Consider the following 19601-nt stretch of genomic DNA (forward strand, 5'->3'; position numbering starts at 1 on the left):
GACGTTCCAAGTTCAGGTTCCCAACGAGTCGCCGGTCAAAATGTATGAAAAATAGATTTTCGAAAAATCGCTATTTCTCCATGTTTTTTTCCTCAAGAAGGTTCCTTGGGTGAAAACTAAGAGAATAAAACTAAGACGACCCAAATCGGACCTTCCGTTCGCAAGTTATCCGCGGTCCCACGTATGCCACTGCATTTTTATATATATCGATTGATGCTTAATTTACGCTCTTCTAGTTTCGGGCATAAATTGAGGATTCAGTAACAGCCAACTCAAACTTAGAAGAAAAAGAAAACCAATTGAAATGCCTAGTACTTTTTTACGGTCCGGAATTTGCTCTCCACGCCGAATTCTTTTTATAAGTGCATTGACAAAATACCTCGTGACTAGATATGTGTTGTTCCATCGCCATCAAATGCGTCTGCATTCCGGCAGAATAGGGTTTTCACCGTTTTGGCGAAAAAAGAAGAAATAGATGTATGCTGAATAAAGTACACTGTAGACAGAATGGCAATGAACGATGTACAAAATAGAAATTGAAAAATATCTTTGTTTGGCACTGTGGTTGCCACCAGAAGGAAAACACAGCTCAAAAGCAGTGTTTACGAGTCGTCGATTGAAAGCCGTTCAGTGCCACCCGGCCGATTTTCCGGCCGCTCTGAATTTATTTTATTTCTGTGTTAAATGCATTACGATAATGTTCGCGGTTGTTACTCCAGCAGCTACCGACTCATTACCACCCACACGATCCAACTCGAAAAAACAAGCGAACTGAGGATGAGCTGCAAACCGCTAAACCACCCATTATGGTCAAAGCGGCAAGGTCGACGAACTCGCCGGCTGACTAGCTGGTCGGCTGGCTTGGCACGTCCGATATTGGCCAGTACTGCGAAGGCGGCACAGTGACCGGCGCGCGGTGGTCCGTCATCACTAGCTTAGCTGCATCGGATGTGCATCATGAAACGTTTTGCAACGGATGTGTGGACCGTCCGGTGTGGGAAGATTTATGGCAATTGGGTTGTTTGATGTGGGACATTTAGTTGTTTTCAGTGTCTCAATAGACTATGAGAACCTTTTATAGTTATACATACAAAAAACTAATAATCCGGAATCTTATGATTTTTTTTATGTGGATTACGAATACTGAAGTGCTACACAACCCAATTACAAGCCAGTATTAACAGTAGCTAAACGTCTACTGCATTGTCGCTAATGTGTTTAATATTGATCGGAATAATGATCCAATAGGGAGGACCGTATACTTCAGCTGGTAATGGTACAGCTATTCTCGGCCACACCATGCTGAGGGTTCGATACCGAGTATGCTGCAGAATCTTTTTATAATATTTTTTTTTCTGGACTTCCCTAAGCATAAACTCAGATAAACGATATTCGAATGCAATGTTAACATTTTGAAACGAAATTTCTTTGTTAATATGTAACTGTGGAAGAACTCAAGCTGAGAAGCAGCCTCTGTTCTAGTTGGCGAGAATCACGATAGAAAGAAGAAGAAGAGAAGCCCATAATCGTCACAACCAAACGCCATTTGATGGCATTATTAGATGTTTGACAATCTCGTAAAATATTTCACTCGTCGTCGTTGCATTTATAATTTTGCAATCACGTTTTCTTATCTGCCAGCAAGCAAATATTAAGTTACTGGTGTAAACCGTCGGCAATGTTGTTTGTGGCTAAAGGCAGAACGATTGCCGCTAATATACGACTTTCTCAGGGTCTTTACATGTGCGAACAATGGCCAAGTTGTTGTTGTTGTTGCATAATGCATTTTTGTTTACAGCTTGATACCACCACTACTGCTGCCTAGACCACTGCATAATATGTAGGTTGCAGAGCCGGTAGAGATGGGGTTGCTGAATCAACTGCTGTTGGGGGGAATAAAACGAGATTTAGTTGGACGTGAAACTGGCGATCTTGTGTAAATGGCATCATTACACTAAATTAAATGGCCATGAAAAAAAGTTGTGTAGGTGATTATTACATTAATTAGTCATTTTTTTGGGCTGAAAATGGTGAGTCGACAACCTGAACGGAGCTTCCAACATAGCGTTGGTCCTCACAACCTCTTGCTCAACGACCACGTGTTAGTCGATGACAAAGACTACCAACTAAGAGTTGTGTGCTGAGTTGGTAGTGCTACCTCGACACTGTTGTCCTTTTCACTTTAAGTAGCTTGATGCCGATGGCATAGAAATGCATTTGCGGACGCAAATATGATAGGAGAATTTACGTTGATTCATCTGCCGGGCACGTTATTAAACAAATTTTTAAACGGATACCAACAGTTTGACTAGTGCTTACCTTTACAATTGGAACACTCAATTTTTAAATTTAGGAATGTCATGTTGTCATATTATTCTGTTTTGCGGGTATCGCACACATACACGCTTCGCTTGACGCGTCACAATGACAGCGCCCTGAGCAGCTACCTTCCGAGCGTCTGTTCACCAAGGAGGAGCGGCTCAAACAGCGTCTTTCCTGGCACCTGACGGCAGAATATGAAATGCTCCTCCGCCAGAAGCTATACCTGAGCTATACCCGTGTCTATACCGAAACACCATCAATGCAGCAGACAGAAACGGCCATCCGTAAACTGAAATAGAGAGTCCCGGGGTCATTGCATATCAACCAATCGGCACAACCTTCACATAAAGCGGGTTGGCTAGGTCTCCGCTAAGGAGGACGGATATTTGACTAGAAGGTTGTAAACGCAGTGCGGGAACCCTTGCAGCTCAAGTACACTGCAGCTCAAGCCGGCATTCCGGACGAAGTAATGGATAAAGAGTGGTTGGCGAGCGTTGTCAAGTGGAAAAGAGAAAGGCTCTCTGCGGTGGAACATCTACTTCGCGTCCTCTAAGAGCAACATCAGCAAATCCCTCAAGCAGGGCTCGACAATCCGATGCTAGTGGTATGGCAATGATGACAGCAGCAGATACTGTGAAACAGAAGGAATCACAGTCCACCCAGACGCATTCTTTATTACACCACAAAACTTAACCTCAAAAATGCACGACACTTCTCAGGTTACTTAACAGATGTAACATAAGCGAAAGGAAGACGAAAACGAATAGAAGATAGATGTGCAACTTATGACGTAGTTGGTGGGGTCAAGGCCCCTCAAAACCAATGAAATGGATGCTGTTCATTCTCATTAGGCATATTCACGTGGAAACTAGTGCATTTAGCCGACAAAAGATACATTTTGTTCAGTTTTGACGAGCTTTCTATATGAGGGATTCTTTATGCCTGCAGTGTAAAATCTGGACAAGATCACGGACGCGGAAGAACTCGTCGTTCCGGGAAGTCCGTGAACTGCAAACACCCGACAGGATGCCGAATGTGTCCAGACCTTCCGGTTAGTAAAACACAAAGCAGGTTTCGCAGTAAAACCTGGAATATTGTGACGCAATACAGCAACTGTAGTGATCGGATATCTGGTCAATACCGCGTACCCGCCGGAAAAGGTAATTGGGTTGCGGACGGGTCTAAAATTGTGGAAAGGGTCTGTCCACAAACTACGGCTCAAGGGGGGGGGGGGTGGGGGGGGGGGGGGGGGAGTGCGTGGTAGGGTGTCCATACAAACTTTAAAAAAATGTATGGATGAAAGTCTACGATGAGTTGACCAAAAATGAGTCTTCGTAGTGCCTAATATGGTGGTCGACACCATGGACAGCAGTTCACGCAGATGCTGGAGCGTATAACGGTCGAGTCTACAGGGCAAATGTCGGTGTTAATAGCGGATGACTTCAATACCTGATTCGTAGACGGGACGAAGCCGGAGTCCGGGACCGAGCGGAGTCGAATACCGACGTTACTTTTTGCAGTCCTGGTCTTGGTAGTTCCTGGACCATGTACCATGCCTAGGAAAGACCACCCTAGGATATTGGTGGACCCAAGCTATTGTGAACTTGCATCGCATCTGTCTAACAGCAAGACGACGGGTCAGTGATGTCAGATTTTTTCACAAGTGCTTCCGTAGATGAAAATTGATGAGCGGGGGGGAGAATTTCAGAATTTTTATTCCGTAGATTCGAGGTGAAAATCCGTAGATTTCCCGTAGTTTTCCGTAGGTTTCCGTATAAAAACCGGGTTTTCTGTAGATTTATTCTACGGATCCGTAGTTCCGTAAAATAAGCGCAATTCCGTAGATCTACGGAAATTTCCGTAGATCTGGTAACGCTGCGACGGGTACAGCGAGTACATACTGATGAAGAACGGGATGCGCGCCGGTTGACGTTCGCGGCTTTTATTTAATGTTACGCTCAAGACCGAGATAAGAACATGCAAAAAAGCCTGATATGAGAGCCTATGTGAGAGTGCTAATACGAAATGGAGGGATAATGCCTTCCATCGGGCAGTCTCCAGAGAAAGGATCATCTAGGGCGCTTCCTGCTTCACGACCCGAGTCCTTGCCCGTCTATAGTAGAATCGCTGGCGACTGGTGTGGGCTACGAATGAAGGGTCACCGATGAGGAACTTTGGTGTCGCCATTACTCTGCCTCTCATGGACATAGGGTGTGCTCAACTAACATAAAGTCGTATATAATGTTGAACAGGATAACAAAGTCGAGGTCATACGCGTACATGTCTCCATTTAACCGTAGGTAATGAATGATTACACACATAGTCTTCAATTTGTCACCTAATTCCACATCAAACACGATGGTATACACGACTGGTGATGGGGAGACTACTTCGGAAATTGACAATACACCTACCCCGAGCAAAGTTCAACAACAAGATCACAGCAAATCGAAAACATGATTTGTATTCAGCAACAAATTGATATCACATTTTGATATCAGTTTAACTTTACTTAATTTGATTTCAAATTTTGTTTTCCGTTTGCTGTTATTATTTTAAGTGTTACAATAGTTTTAAATCTTTTAGTAAGCTCTGTGGCTGAACGGGTTCGTTTAGAAGTTAAGCATCAATGTTAACTTCTTTTCCCGATCAGCCTAGATAGCTGTGTAGTGTCGGTAGCGGTTGTCTCAATTGGCTAAGAATAACACTACGGACCACCTGTTCCTGGGGTAAAAGTCCACTAAACAGGGAACCCCAATCCAAGGTGTCAGGCGACCCGTGCTGATGGATGAATGGTTGAGGGGGTTTAAAATATGCTCGATCTTTAACGGAGCCCGTAACGTAGGTAGATCGCCTTTATGTGTTGCGTTACGGTTCAAGATCTACCAAACCGAACCCTAGTGACATCCGGTTTGTCAAGTTGGGGTGATATGTTTTGGTAATAAGGATTCATGGTACAAAGTCCTTGTTACTGGTGAGGTGACAGTTTCTAAAATTGCATTTATTCTGCCTTACTGATAGTTGAAGAATCGGACATTGCCCACTCGAGACAACACTTGATGTTAGGAAAATAAACATGCTTTACGTATCTAAATACGTACTAACCTATCAAGGACTGTTAAGTTGTGGTAATTCAAGGACTCACGTGCATTCTTATTGTAGAACACTTTCTCTAATTTGACAGAGTTTTGCAACTAGCCTAAAGTCCCGGGTTTTTCTTTGTTGTCCTGGGACTAAACTAGAAGCAAGACATGGATGGGGCTAGAGTTCCGATGCATGGATAAATATCAGTACCACCGTTTTGTTTTTCTCAGAATTCAAATAGATTGTGTTTGATTAGGGGCGCTCTTTCACTGGGATTTTAATCTCTATGATAACGGGACCTTTTCATCGCAATCGATTTCTTGCACCTCTGGGATAACAAAACAGGAACTGTACAGAAATCGATGCTTCATTGCCTCTCAATGACAATGGAGTAGTACGACATGCACTAAATACTAAGGATACGGGTAATGCCACAAAAGATCTAAATACTGGTCGCAGTGGCTCACCCGAACAGAAAAAAAAAAAACTTTGTAAAGCAATTCTAGGGATATAAATATCATTAGTGTAATTATATTATTGCATTTATGATTTGATATTAATCAAAAAATCTCTACATTTTTCTTGCGCAGATAACTAAAACAGTTATCAATTTGCTATCATCGATAGCAAAAATTGCTTTTAATGTGCTGTCACAGGAACATTTTTCTGCTCTCAATTTAGATGTTTTAACCGTTAAAACGACCAAAACGACAACAACCTGAGTTATCAAAGTTTGCAATATCACAACATCAAAAAAAGTTTTCAATTTGCTATCAGACTTTGCTCGGGAGCCCTACGTTGGTATTTCCCTAAACAATTGAATCTTGAAGTCCGTATCTGCAAGACTAGGCAGTTAACATCGACAGTGCAAACTACACTAGCCTCTCTCCGAATCAATACCTTTTTCTGGTATATCTCCAATGATTTCCAATTGGATTCATCAAATGCTCAAAAACCGATATCTCTTCTCGACATTGCGTCTAGCAGGGATTAGGAAATGGAGTGTTTGTGGATGCCCCCAAGGGGGAGTCTTGTCATCGCTTTTGTGGAATCTCGTAGCAGGTACGCTATTGAGGCAACTCAATAATAGCGATTTTCCTACTTATGGTTTTGCCGACGACTACCTAACATTGTTAGTTGGTATGTGTATCACCACCCTTTTCGATCTGATGCAAAGCGCACTTCAGGTAGTTGAGGGTTGGTGTCGCCAATATGGCCTTTCGGTAAATTCCGGAAAGGCGAAACCGTAATGGCGTTCGACCTTTTCGTCTCTTTGATTCTGAAATCGATGCGACTGAACAGGTAAAGTACGTTGGAGTTATTCTTGATTCCAAGCTTTCCTGGACACCTCACATTGAGTTCAGAATTCAGAAAGCTTATATGGCCTTCGGGCAATGCCGGCGAACCTTTGGTACAACTTGGGGTCTAAAACCCCAAATGGATTTACACAACTATTGTTCGGCCAATATTGGCCTAGGGATGTCTTGTGTGGTGGCAAAAGGGCGAAATGAGAACGATCCAATCAAAGTTAGGCCATCTCCAAAGGATGTGCTTAATGACGATGTCTGGAGCGTTCTCTTCAACTCCCACGCAGCGCTCGAAGTTCTCTTTGACTTTATTGCACTTACCGTCTACGGCTACTCGGTCTACTAGAGGAAACTCCTGTGAACCGCACATCAACACACACCTCGTTGTTTCCACTTTCAAAAGGACAAAATTGTCCTTGCTCCAAGTGATTTTACAATTGCATGTAATTTCCCATATAGGACACTTTCCACGAAATTCCCTTCCCGGGAAGAGTGGACATCTGGATATCTGGAAAGAAGTATTTCAGACGGTATCGTATGTTACACTGATGGCTCCCTTCTCCAAGGTCGAGCAGGTGCTAGTGTTTATTCTCGTGAGCTAAGGCTGTATCAGTCTTACTCACTTGGTAGATACTGCACCGTTTTTCAGGCCGAAATCTTTGCTCTTATGTGCGGAATGCAATCAGCACTTCAGCAGCACGTAATGGGAAAAGTAATATACTTCTGTTCAGATAGCCAGGCTGCTATTAAAGCACTTGCTTCGGCCAACTCCAGGTCGAAGATAGTTATCGCTTGTCGAACTCAAATTGAGGAGCTGAATTCAGCAAACGCTGTTCACCTTGTATGGGTACCTGGCCATTCTTCCATCGCTGGAAATGAATTGGTTGATGAGTTAACTCGCACTGGAGCATCACATGGCTTCATTGGCCCTGAGCCAGCTATTCCGATATCGAAGTATTGGGTAAAGCTTCAGATTCACAACTGGGCTGCCACTCAACACAGATAATACTGGAATAGTTTGGAGTCATGTCGTCAAACCAAATGGTATTGTACCGAGCCATCTCCAAGGGTGGCGAAGTATCTTACAAATCTGTCAGAGCAGAATTGCAGCATTCTGGTTAAAGCATTGACTGGCCACTGCCGACTCAGCTATCACATGGCGAATATTCAGCAAGCTGATTCATTTGCATGTGATAGCTGTGAATCTGATTATGGAACTTCGTATCATTTGATATGTACATAGCTGTCCAGTTTTTGTACAACTGCGTTTGCGAGTATTCGGTAAACACTTATTAAGTGAAACTGGCTTCAAAGACCTGAATCTACAGGATATTCTGTTGTCCTTAACCCACTGTGGTAAAGAGCTGTAGGCTCTCTTTCGCTTTATGCGTTATTACAGTGCCCTTTTCAGGGCGCTGTTTGAACCCATTGTGGTACGCTTATGCGTTAGTACCCTCTTCCAGGGTATTTTTTCCTATTTCCCTACCTGTCCTTATCCCCATCCTTATCCATATTTCCTTCCTTTTTCCTTCAGGTAGATGATGAAATAAGCTATTATTATGGCGATGGCACAAATGTCCCAAATGGAGGATAATGGAGGATAATGGAGCCGGCCTTCAGATACCTGATACCTGACAGTAAATAGAGTTCTAGAAGTTCTCCCCTACATTAGCGTTGTCATCCAAATACTTCAAATTATTTAAAACACTTTTGTTGAAGTGAACTAAACGAAATTCTTGAGAAATATATTTCAGAGACTGACGACTTTGGACAAGGGGTAATACCTGTCGTCGTTCGTTAAATAAGAGCTTGAGCTGTAGGAGTTAAATTATGTTCTCCTGGAAATAAGAATGGGTCGGACGAAAAAACTTAAAATTCGGAGGCAAAGTTGACGTATATTCGAAATTAATCAATTTTATGTGAAAAGAAATGATAAGATTACAAATACATTGACCAATTCATGTGCCAAAGTTATAATTGTTATTATTGTTATAATTTCGGTTGATTAGCGAAATTATAACAATAAATCTACACCAATTAGTTTCATAAGCCTCACCACCAAGCTGCGTCATTCCCGCTCATTTTAAAATTTCAAGCCGATTTCGTTCTCGAGTCTGCTATCCATGCACAAAATGCATTTATTTGCAAGCATAATGCATCGCTGTGAACCAACCAACTTCAAATTATCAGTGTTAATTGTTTGCATTTTTCTCTATTATTATTATTATTATTAAATCAGTGCCACATTACAACACACTGACTGCACTGCAACAAAAGCAAAATCGCTTAGAAAATTACCAATAATTGGAATGGATTATCTCTGGCCGGCTTCTCCGCGTTCGCCTCTCGCTTGCATTATTGGCTATACATGGAAAAAGGTTCATCAACCGGCACCCACCACCGACGTGGTGGATGCGCACACGCGGGGTACACAAATTCCAAACAGTCATTATCACCCGCCGCCCAGCAGCGCAAGAAGTTCGTCTTGTGTGCGTCTTCGATGTCGTAATATTATGGTGCATTATACCAGAGCATAGCAAATACAGCACAGCACCCACCCAAACGCGGACGAACCAATTGGAACTCACCCTGTCCGTTGCTGCTGCTGACGCTGTTGCCCTGCGTCAGTATGATCTGGCTCTCGAGCTCGTGCAGTTCGGACTTCAGTTCTGCCAGTTTGTTGTTGCTCTTCTTGACGATGGAGGCCACGTCCGAGAGGGACCGCCGGTCGGTGGCCACCTCGCGCAGCTTTTCGGCGCCCTCTTTGATTTTGAGCTCCTTGCGAATCTCCCGCCGGATGGCTTCTTTGATCTCTTCCAGCCGGTTGGGCAGCAGGCTCTCCGGGAGGTTGTCTGTGAGGCCATATTTGTGACTCAGCTCGTACAGGACCGGGTGTTTGATGTAATCGCCCTGGAAATGGAGATGGAAGAGATGGTGAGGGTTAGAGAGGGTTAGTTTCATCTTGTTTTGCGGTATCTGGATGAGATTCGGCGTAGAACGGTTCTCAATTGACAGGTCACGATGCTCTTAGTAGGGGTAACATTATTTTATTGGGAATCATTTAACAGTAAACTATTAGTCGCTGAATTTGCACAGCACAAGTCCAAAAGGACCTGTCATGTGTTTTTTGCTTCACTTTAAATTAAGCTAATTTTTTTTGTAGTGTAACCCAACAGGCTAAAAAATCTACCCAACTAAGCAGCATTTCGAATCTAAAAGTAAAGAAAAATAACTCATACAATAAATATTGTTCAATTGTAAACAATCTTACCGAAATTTCCCTAAAGTCAGTTTATACTGCATTTACTCATCTCAGAGCATACTCCTAAAGAAATGTCAATAGACGTAATATCGAAAAAAAAATCCATGGAAAAACTCTCGAAGGTATTCTCATAAAAGCATTGACACTATCACTGGAGGAAGCCCTCAAGATATCCCAGTAGGAATCCCTGGAGAAATTGTTGAAGTATTCCCGAACAACTCTCAAATGATGCAATTCTTGGAATAATTCTTGAATTTATCTCTAGAAATTCCTGAATGAATCGAAAAGAATTCAAAAAGATGTTTCTGGGGGAATTCAATAAGGAATTCCTGATGCATTCCTTAGAGAAATTTCAAGAGGAATCCCTGAGAGAATTCCGAAATTCTTCCCTGGGTGAATTTCGGAAGGATCTCCTGGAGAAATGTCTGAAAGATTATCTAGAGGAATTCTTGTAAGAACTACTGATTGAATCCGTGAGTGAACTCTTGAAGAAACTGCTGGAGAGATTGAAGGAATCCCTGGAAAATTTCTAGGAAACTTGTTGGACAAATTCCAAGAAAAATTTCTGGGAAATCACTACACAAACTTCTGAAGAAAACCCATGATGGAATTTACAATGACTTCTTGGAGAATATCCTGGCTCCTGTTTGCGTCCCTGTAAATGTAAAACTATCTTCAAGAATTCCTCTAGAAATCGAAGCAGTTCAAAAAAAAAACTGCAGGTATTCCTGGAGGAATCCCTGGAGAAGGTTTTGGCTGCATCCCTGGAAAATGTGGTGGAAAGATTTCTGATACTTCTGAAGGAACCCCTGAATAAATGTTCGAAGATATCCCGAGAGAAACCTCTGGAGAAATCACATGAGAAATTCTTGGAACAATCTCTGGATGAATTCTTGAAGGAATCCCTGGGGGAATATATACAAGAATACCTGAAGGAATTCCTGGAGGTATGCATGGAGTAACTCTTGCAGGAATACCTGAAGGAATTCCTGAATGAATCCCTGGAGGAGTTCTAGAAATAATTTCCTAAATGAATGCCTGAAGGAATCCCTGGAAAATTTCATGGATGAACGAACTTCTGGCGGAATCCCTGGAGGGTTGTACAAAAGAATTTCTGGAGGAATTTCTTGAGCGATTCTTGGAGGAATCGCTGGATGAATCTCTGAAAGAATCTCTGGAGGAATTACTGTAGGAGTCCCTGGAAAAAAATCCTGGAGGAATCCCTGGAGGATTTCCTCGTGGAAGATGTCCTGCAGGAATGTCTGCAGGAATTCCCGGAAGCCCAGGAAGAAATCTCAGAAGAAATTCCTGAAATAATCCCAGGAAGATGCACTAAAGATCTCGCAGATGGGAATTCTTGAAAAAATCCGGAAGAATTCCTTAAGAAATCCCAGCAGAGATTTCAAAACGAATTCCTGGAAGAACTTCTGTAGGGATCCCTAAAAAAACATCTTAGAGAATTCATCTCTGTTGCAATTTCTGGACAAATTATTGAATCCTTAGGTTTTTTTGTAGAAAATTTTGAAGAAATTCCTGGATAAATGTATGAACAATCACTGGTAGAGTTTTCTGAAAGAATTTCTGGGAAAATCAAATTTGCAATCTCTAGAGGAATTCTTGTAGTAATATACATAGAATCACTAAAGAAATCTCTGAAGGAATAACTGCAAAAATACTTGCAGAAATACCTGGGAATCTCTCGACAAATTCCTGAAGGAATCCTCGAAATTGCACTGGAATAATTACTGGAGGAATTTCTAAAATTATTCCTAGAATTTTTGAAGAAATTTCTGGAGGAAATCATAATGGAATCACTGAAGGAAGCTATGGGTAAATTCCTGGAGAAATTCTTCGATGCATTCTTGCAAAAGTACCTGTAAGAATTTCTCCATACAGGAATTCACGAAGAATAAATTCCTGGAGAAGTCTCTTGCGGAAGACCCGAAGGGTGGAGTAATTTCTGAAGGTGACCCTAAAAATATCCCAGGTTTTTTTTTTTGCTTTTAGCATGACCTTTGTATAAATTACTAGTGAAAATTTATGAATTTTGAGTTACTACACGCTAACAGCTGGTTCTGGAAGCGTGGTTCTAAAAAGTCCTGTTCTTTCCCTATCTGAACCGGTTCCGGCATATCCGTAAAATTTGGCATATTGTTTTTGTAATAAATGAATTTTATATCTAATCACGCTTGTTATTTGATGAACTTTTATGATAAGATTGTAGTGGTGTTCTTAGAGAAATATTTGGCGAAATTTCCTGTGGTTTTCGAGAAAAAAATAAAAATTAAAATTATCTCACCTGCCACCCAGCAGTGGAAAATTAGGTATCTAATGAATTTCGAGAGAAATCTGGAAAGTAACTCAGAGAAACCCTTAAGCGATTATGAGGTATGTTTTTGAAAAAAACTGTAGAGAAATTCTAGGAAGATACTCTATAAAAAAAACCGTAAGAAATTGTAATAAAATGCAGGAAAATTCCATCCAGATGTAAGGGAGACATTTCTTTTTTATAAATCAATATCGAAGATGTTGTTATTTCTAGAGCGATTCCAGTAGAAACAAATTAGGAAATACTCGCGCGAGAATCCCCACAGGAGTTCGTAGTGGCATCTTTGGAAGCATTCTTGGAACAATTTTTCGAGCACTTGCTGAAGGAGTTCCAAGAGTAATTTTCTTAGAAATTTCCAGAGGAATCAATGGATTCACTTGTGACGGAGTCCTCAATGGAATTACTATAATGTATCAGAGAAATTTCCGGAAAAATCATTTGAGAAGAATTCTCAGAAGAAATCTAAGAATAATTTTGTGGAGAAATCCTTGCACGAATTTCTGGAAGAATCATCATAAGAATTTCAAATGGTGTCTTCTTCTTCTTCTTCTTTTGTATGGCTCTACGTTCCCGCAGGCCTGCCGCTCTTTAACTTAGTGTTCTTTGATCACTTCCACAGTTATTAGTTGAGGGTCTTTCTTTGCCTGCCATTGCATGAGTTTGTATATTGTAAGGCAAGCACAATGATACCCTGTGTCCAGGGAAACGAGAAAATTTTCTCGACCGGAACGGGAATCGAACCCGCCGTCTCCGGATTGGAGATCCATAGCCTTAATCACTAGGCTGACTAGACAAAAATGGAGTCATCTGATACATTTCTGGTGGAAATTGTCGAGGAAACTTCAGGACGAGCCCTCGTCCTTGAACGAAATTCTTGAGAATTTCTGTCTGGAAGAGTTTGAAGAGAAATTTCAGTTAAAAATAATTTTGCAGAAATTCACGCAGAAATCTTTAGGAGCGTCCTCGGAGGAGTTTCCGGAAAATTTTCTGGAGTAATCTTCGTACGAACTTGTGGAGGGGCGTTTTTTCAAGAATTTATCGCAAACAACTTTAGAACTTTCGGAAGGATATTCTTGAGAATTCCTCGCAGAAATATGTGAACGATTCTTTGTTTAAATTTCTGGAAATTATTTCTTGAAATTTTGAAGAATTCGCATAATTTTCTAGAGGAATCCACGAAGCTGAATGTTTTGGAGATTTTCCGGAAGAATTTATCAAGGAATCCTAGAAAGAAAGTTTGTTTAAACTTCAGACAAATATTTTGGAGGAATTTTTTGAGAAATCCTAAAACAATCCTCGGTAAAAAATGATGAATGTATGTTCTCGGAGGAAGAATGTTTGAAGGAATCTTTGAAGGAAGTTTTGGAGGTATTCGTGGAGGATCTTCGCAGAAACTATTTTAAGTTCTAATCCTCTCATGAATTTCTTCTTTTGCGGCTCCTCGTTCCAACTGGAACTTGCCCTGCCTCTCTCCAACTTAGTGTTCTTTGAGCATTTCCACAGTTATTAATTGAAGGGTTTTCTTTGCCTGCCATTACATGAATTTGTATATTATGAGGCAAGGACAATGATACACTATGGCCAGGGAGTGGAGAAAATTTTCTCAACCAGATTGGGAATCGAACCCGCTGTCTCCGGATTGGCGATCCTTAGCCTTAACCAATAGACTAACTGGAGACCCTTCGGGAGGACCCCTTGGAATAATATTGAGAAAAACCCTTGAAGTAACTTCTGAAGAATTCCTAGAAGAGATGACTGAAGGGTTGCTTGAAAGAGTTTTAGGAGAAATTTCGGAAAAAAAATTAAGTTCACACAAAAACCTTTAGGAGAGTCCTCGGAGAAGTTTCTGGAGAATTATCAAGAGGAATCCTCGTACAAACTTAAGACTTGTCCATAAACTACGTAGACTCTTTGGGGGACCGGGATCTGGCCAAAATTTACGCTCCATACAAATTTCGAAAATTTTGTATGGACAAAAGTCTACGAGGGAAGAAGAAGGGGGGGGGGATCTGAGATGGCTGTTATGACCGGGAACTGGGACTTCAACCGGGAAATGCTACGACCGGAGTTTACTATGATGGAGAGCTGCTACAGTTGGACACTTTCGGATTTTAGTTTGATACGACTATTCGATTGCGGGTTCAAGTTCATACTGGCTCTATTGAATTCATTGGTACCTATAACGTTCTTACATTGAGTTCACTCGGAGTTCATTTCACTTAATACTAATTCCTATACATATCATCTCCCCCCTTTAAGACAATTCTGCCTCTTACTGGAAAACTACATTGTCTTTTTAGTTAGCTTTTCAAGGTTCAGATTACTGTGTCTTGAACTTTTGTTTCTATTGGAACGACGTATCGTTTGTGTTGTGATCTGCTTTGATTCTTCAGAAGAATCTGAATTGTTTTCTTGGTTCTGATCTACACCTGAACGGGAGTTTTCACTTTCTCTGTCGTTTCGGGAGCTCGGTATATCGATATAATGTTTTAGTATGAATGGTGTTTGCGGTATCTTTTTCAGTTGATTTATATGTGCTTTTCGAGTTGAACCATCTATTTGGACTAAGAAAACTAGCTTGGATATAGGTTTTATTATTGTTGCTTCATGTTTGAATTGTCTTCCGTTGGCTTTGTACGTATAAATAACTTTCTCGTTTATTTTAAAGTTCATGCTTTTACCTATTTCATTATTACTTATACCGCCTATGTTTTGTTCTTCTCTTAAATTAGATAATTCTGAACGCGGGTTAAATGAAAAAATTCGTTCATTCGGTATAATTTTATCCCCTGTGGTCGGAGTTTGATGATGATGGTACAAAAAAGTTCGTATTTTATTCCCGATCTGTAAAGATGAAACGGAATCTTTTTCGTTTATTATTTTTTCTAACACCGCTTTGGTGGTTTGGACGGCTCTTTCTGCTAATCCATTGCTGGCTGGGTGATACGGTGGAGAAAATATGTGCTTTATGTTCCTCATTTTACAATATTGGTCAAAATTGAAACTATTAAAAGGAGTGCCGTTATCACTAACAATTGTCTGCGCATAGCCAAACATCGAAAATATATTGTCCAATTCTAAAATTACTTCTTCTGCAGTTGTTCTGTTCATTTTTCTAATTTCTATCCATCACGAGTAAGCATCAATCAATATAAGAAAGGTGCGATTGTATTTTTGAAAAAAATCAATGTGTACACGTTCGAAGGGTGTATGCGTTGCTGGCCAATTCCCGTAAATTCGTGGTGTTCTATCTACACCTTTCAACTGGCATATTTTACACGAAGCTGCAAAATTTTCAATATCTGACCCTATTTTCTCCCAGTACAAGAATTTGCGTGCCATTTGCTTCATTTTTTGTATGCCTCTGTGATTTGCGTGTAACAACTGCAATGCATGGTTTTTAAGGTTTGTTGGTATTACTATTCTATCTCTAAAAATTATGCAATCTGCTTCCAAACACAGTTCATGAACTTTAGAGTGAAAGTTTTTTAAATTTTTATCTTTGATCTGATTGGGCCACCCATTCTTTATGTAGTTTATTACTAACTTGAGGACTGGATCGAGCTTAGATTCATTTGCAATAAGTTTTGAAATGAGAGTAACTTGATGATTTTCGACTAAGTAGTTCGCACCATTGTGAGAGATTCTCAAGCTCTCTTTCATATCCGCATCGCTCAAGTTTTGCTCTAGTGGTAATCTCGAGAGACAATCTGCTGTGTGGTTTTCTCTACCAGGTTTATAGGTGATGGTAAAATCAAATATTGATAGTCTATAAAAATATCGTTCCAAACGATTAGCAATTATCATTGGCCCATTTTTCTTGCCCTTGAATAATCCCACCAGCGGTTTATGATCCGTAACAACGCTCACTTTCTGGCCAATAATATATTTGTAAAACTTTTCCATAGCAAATACAATTGCTAATGCCTCTCGATGTAAAATTGGATACTTCCTTTCTGCTTTGGAAAGTCTTCGAGAAACAAAAAAAAAACTGGTTTTTCGAATCCTTCAATCTTGTGGCTTAGAATTCCTGATATGCCCTCGTCACTCGCATCGCAAGTTATTGTAATTGATTTGAATGGATCAAAGTGTGTTAGAATTGGTGAACTACAAATAGCTTTTTTGCTGTTTTCTAAAGCATTTTGGGATAATGCATTCCAGTTCCAAGTTGCATTTTTTGTCAATAGATCATACAATGGTGATAGTATTATATTCAGTTTAGGTATGAATTTTGAATAAAAGGAAATCATACCGAGAAACGACTTGAGTTGAGTCTTTGTTTTAGGCTCTGGCACGGCCATAATTGCTTCCACCTTCTCTGGATTTGGCGAAACACCTGCCTCCGAGAGAATGTGGCCCACATATTGCGCGTAAACCCCAAAATTTTATTCCCACCTTTGGGTTTCCGCGCCGAAGACCCAGCGCCAGATTCGGCGACAAAGAGATTTGACAGCAGTCGCCGGGCAGTTGGCAATCCTGATATTTGACGGCGGTCATCCGTTAGCTGTGAGAGTGGATTGTTGTCATGCAAATAGAGCATTCCGCTGAAAATGCATGTGTATTTTGTTATTGTTGACAGATTTTTTGCTGTGTTAGTGTGAAATATAGCGATTTGCTGTATAGCGTAAGCTTTCGCTGGAAGAAAACGTCACACAACTCAGCGAGGCAAAGAAAATTTTCAATGAATAAAGCAATATTTCACGTGAGAGACAAACCACTGACATTTCCCGGTATTGATCTTAACGTTGTATTTTTCTAATCTGTCTAACACTAATTTGATCCTTTCAATCAGTTCTTCGTCAGAGCTTGCCCATATAAGGATATCGTCTATGTAAACTTGGACACCAGGAATTCCATTCAAGATTTTGTCCATAGCAGACTAGAAAAGAGTAGCCGCAGGTTTTACACCGAATGGTAGCCGTTTAAAGGCGTACAAGCCTTTATGTGTATTTATCACTAACAACTTTTTTGTAGCTTCTGATACCACTAACTGTTGATAAGCTCCTCGTAAATCTAGCACAGCGAATGTTTTTGCGCCACTCTTGTTGGTAATCAGTTCTTCAATTAACGGCAATGGGTAATGGTGGGTTATTATGTGAGGATTAACTGTTTTGGAACCGTCCATGCAAATTCTAATATCAACTTTGTTTGGTTTTACCACCACAACGATAGGAGAAGCCCACTCAGCATATTGTACCTTTTCGATAATCCCCTTTGATTCCAGGTTATCTAAGTATTGCTCTACCTTTTCCCTGTGTTTGAAAGCTACCGTATAGGGTTTGTGTATGAATGGTTTAGCGTTTTGATCAAATTTTATGTCTACCACTACATCCTTAATTGGCTCTGTTAAATCATCATCGAAAGCTTTAGGGAATGATTTTTTAAAATTCTTAACAACCTGCTGTACCCATTGCTCTCTCGGTTCACTCTGCAGTGAATTGAGAGTGAAGCATTTTCTCCAATCTGGCCAAATAATGTTCAGCCAATCTCTCCCTAAGAGAGGTACGAAATCTCTTGGAGATTTAATCACTAATATATTCAAATTTTTCAATTCTTCTCTGAGTTGCACTTGTACCTTGAGGTTCCCCATTACTGAAACCTTCTCTCCCGAGATAACGAAAAAACTCCTTTTAATTGGTATTAGTTCTAAATTGCCAAATTGTGTTTTATAAGTATTGAATGAACATATTGTGGCACATGCACCAGTATCACACTCCATAGCCAACTTTTTACCGTTTACTATTAGTTCCACTAAAGCAGGTGTTATGTTGTTTGACTTACCGAGCAGTACATTATTTACCCACTATCGTCTTCGGATTCGTCGATAGACTGTTTATCGGACAATTCTTCCTCCTGCTGAAGTGATGACTTGAGTTCTTCCATGGCTGCAGTTAGCTGGTTAATCCGTTCTTCGAAGGCCCTCTTTCTATAACCGGAACTTCTTGGTACACTAGATCTGGGTTTTTTCGCCTTTGGCATGGTACAGTCGTACGACAGGTGGCCTTTGTTATAGCAATTGTAACACACTGTCTGGTTGTTTGGTTTGAATGTTCCCCGATGACTAGATAGATCACTTTGGCTTTTGTATGTACGATTCGTTTCACCAAACTTGCTTTTCTTCACCATATTACGAGATTGAGCATACGATCCGCGACGATCGAAGTAATTCACGTCTCCTCCTTCACTGCGGGCCATTTTCCGAGACTCTTGGACCGCGATTTCGATTATCTTAGCTTTTTCTAAAAGTTGTGCCAAACTGAGTTTATCACTAGCATCACGTAGAATTATTTCTCGGATATTGTCGTTTCTCAAACCTGCTACGAACACAGATTGCACTAAAGTAGCCTCGGTCTCAACATTAACACCACAGTGCTCTACGATATCTTGCAAATCAATAGCGAAATCATCGAGAGTCTCGCCTATTGCTTGCTTGCGGGTTATCAACCCGTATCGTTCCGCGAACACGTTTTTCTTTTCATCATGCAATTTCTTAAATTTGTCTATTATCTGATCATACGTTTTGTTCACTATTTTGTCGGGTTTAAAACTGCCTATTATTCTGTTCGCAGTTTCCTGACCCACACTAGTAATAAATTCCAGCGCCTTTTCGTCAGCTGGAGTTTTATTCAATTTGAAAAAAAAAAATATCTACAGTTTGCAAATACGAGTTCACATTAAGGCCCGCAACGAATACTGAGAACTTTCCCTTTGTTCTTTTTTCTGCAACTGGTGCCACCGGTACCGCAAAGGGTAGACCTTTATCATCACCACCTGTAGCCATGTTTGCTGAATTGATATTTCACTATTTCACTAGGTATCTGTCACGACCTTTGTATGAATCACCACACGCGATGGTGCTGCGGCTTCTATTACACGCGCCGCGGGTTTTTATGCTCGTCGCCAGATGTTATGACCGGGAACTGGGACTTCAACCGGGAAATGCTACGACCGGAGTTTACTATGATGGAGAGCTGCTACAGTTGGACACTTTCGGATTTTAGTTTGATACGACTATTCGATTGCGGGTTCAAGTTCATACTGGCTCTATTGAATTCATTGGTACCTATAATTGAGTTCACTCGGAGTTCATTTCACTTAATACTAATTCCTATACATATCAATGGCCAAAAACGAGTCTTCATAGTTTATAGACGCCTTATGGAGGAGCGATTTGTCAAGAATTTGTCACAAAAACACTGAAGAACTTCTCGAATTCCTTGCAGAAATTTATGGACGAGTTTTTGTTTAAATTTCTGGGAAAATTTTTACGAAATTTTGAAGAAGTCGTGGAATTTTT

General features: G+C 40.7%; 2 protein-coding genes across 10 annotated transcripts in view; both read right to left on the reverse strand.

The window, feature by feature from the left end:
* Window positions 1-19601, reverse strand: part of LOC109408749 (serine/threonine-protein kinase N) — a 371435-nt gene that overhangs the window by 149214 nt on the left and 202620 nt on the right. For 6 of the 8 annotated variants that reach the window (XM_029870467.2, XM_062854354.1, XM_029870464.2 and 3 more), the window contains one exon: window positions 9302-9623. In XM_029870467.2, the coding sequence (XP_029726327.2) occupies window positions 9302-9623 (322 nt within the window). The remainder of the gene's footprint in view (window positions 1-9301; window positions 9624-19601) is intronic. The other 2 variants (XM_029870470.2, XM_029870468.2) reach the window with 1 other exon arrangement.
* LOC134288706 (uncharacterized) overlaps window positions 1-19601 on the reverse strand; it is a 345573-nt gene that overhangs the window by 112059 nt on the left and 213913 nt on the right. The gene's annotated exons all lie outside the window — the stretch shown is intronic.

This window comes from Aedes albopictus, chromosome 2, assembly GCF_035046485.1.
Source record: "Aedes albopictus strain Foshan chromosome 2, AalbF5, whole genome shotgun sequence".
In the NCBI taxonomy this organism is placed as follows: Eukaryota; Metazoa; Arthropoda; class Insecta; order Diptera; family Culicidae; genus Aedes; species Aedes albopictus.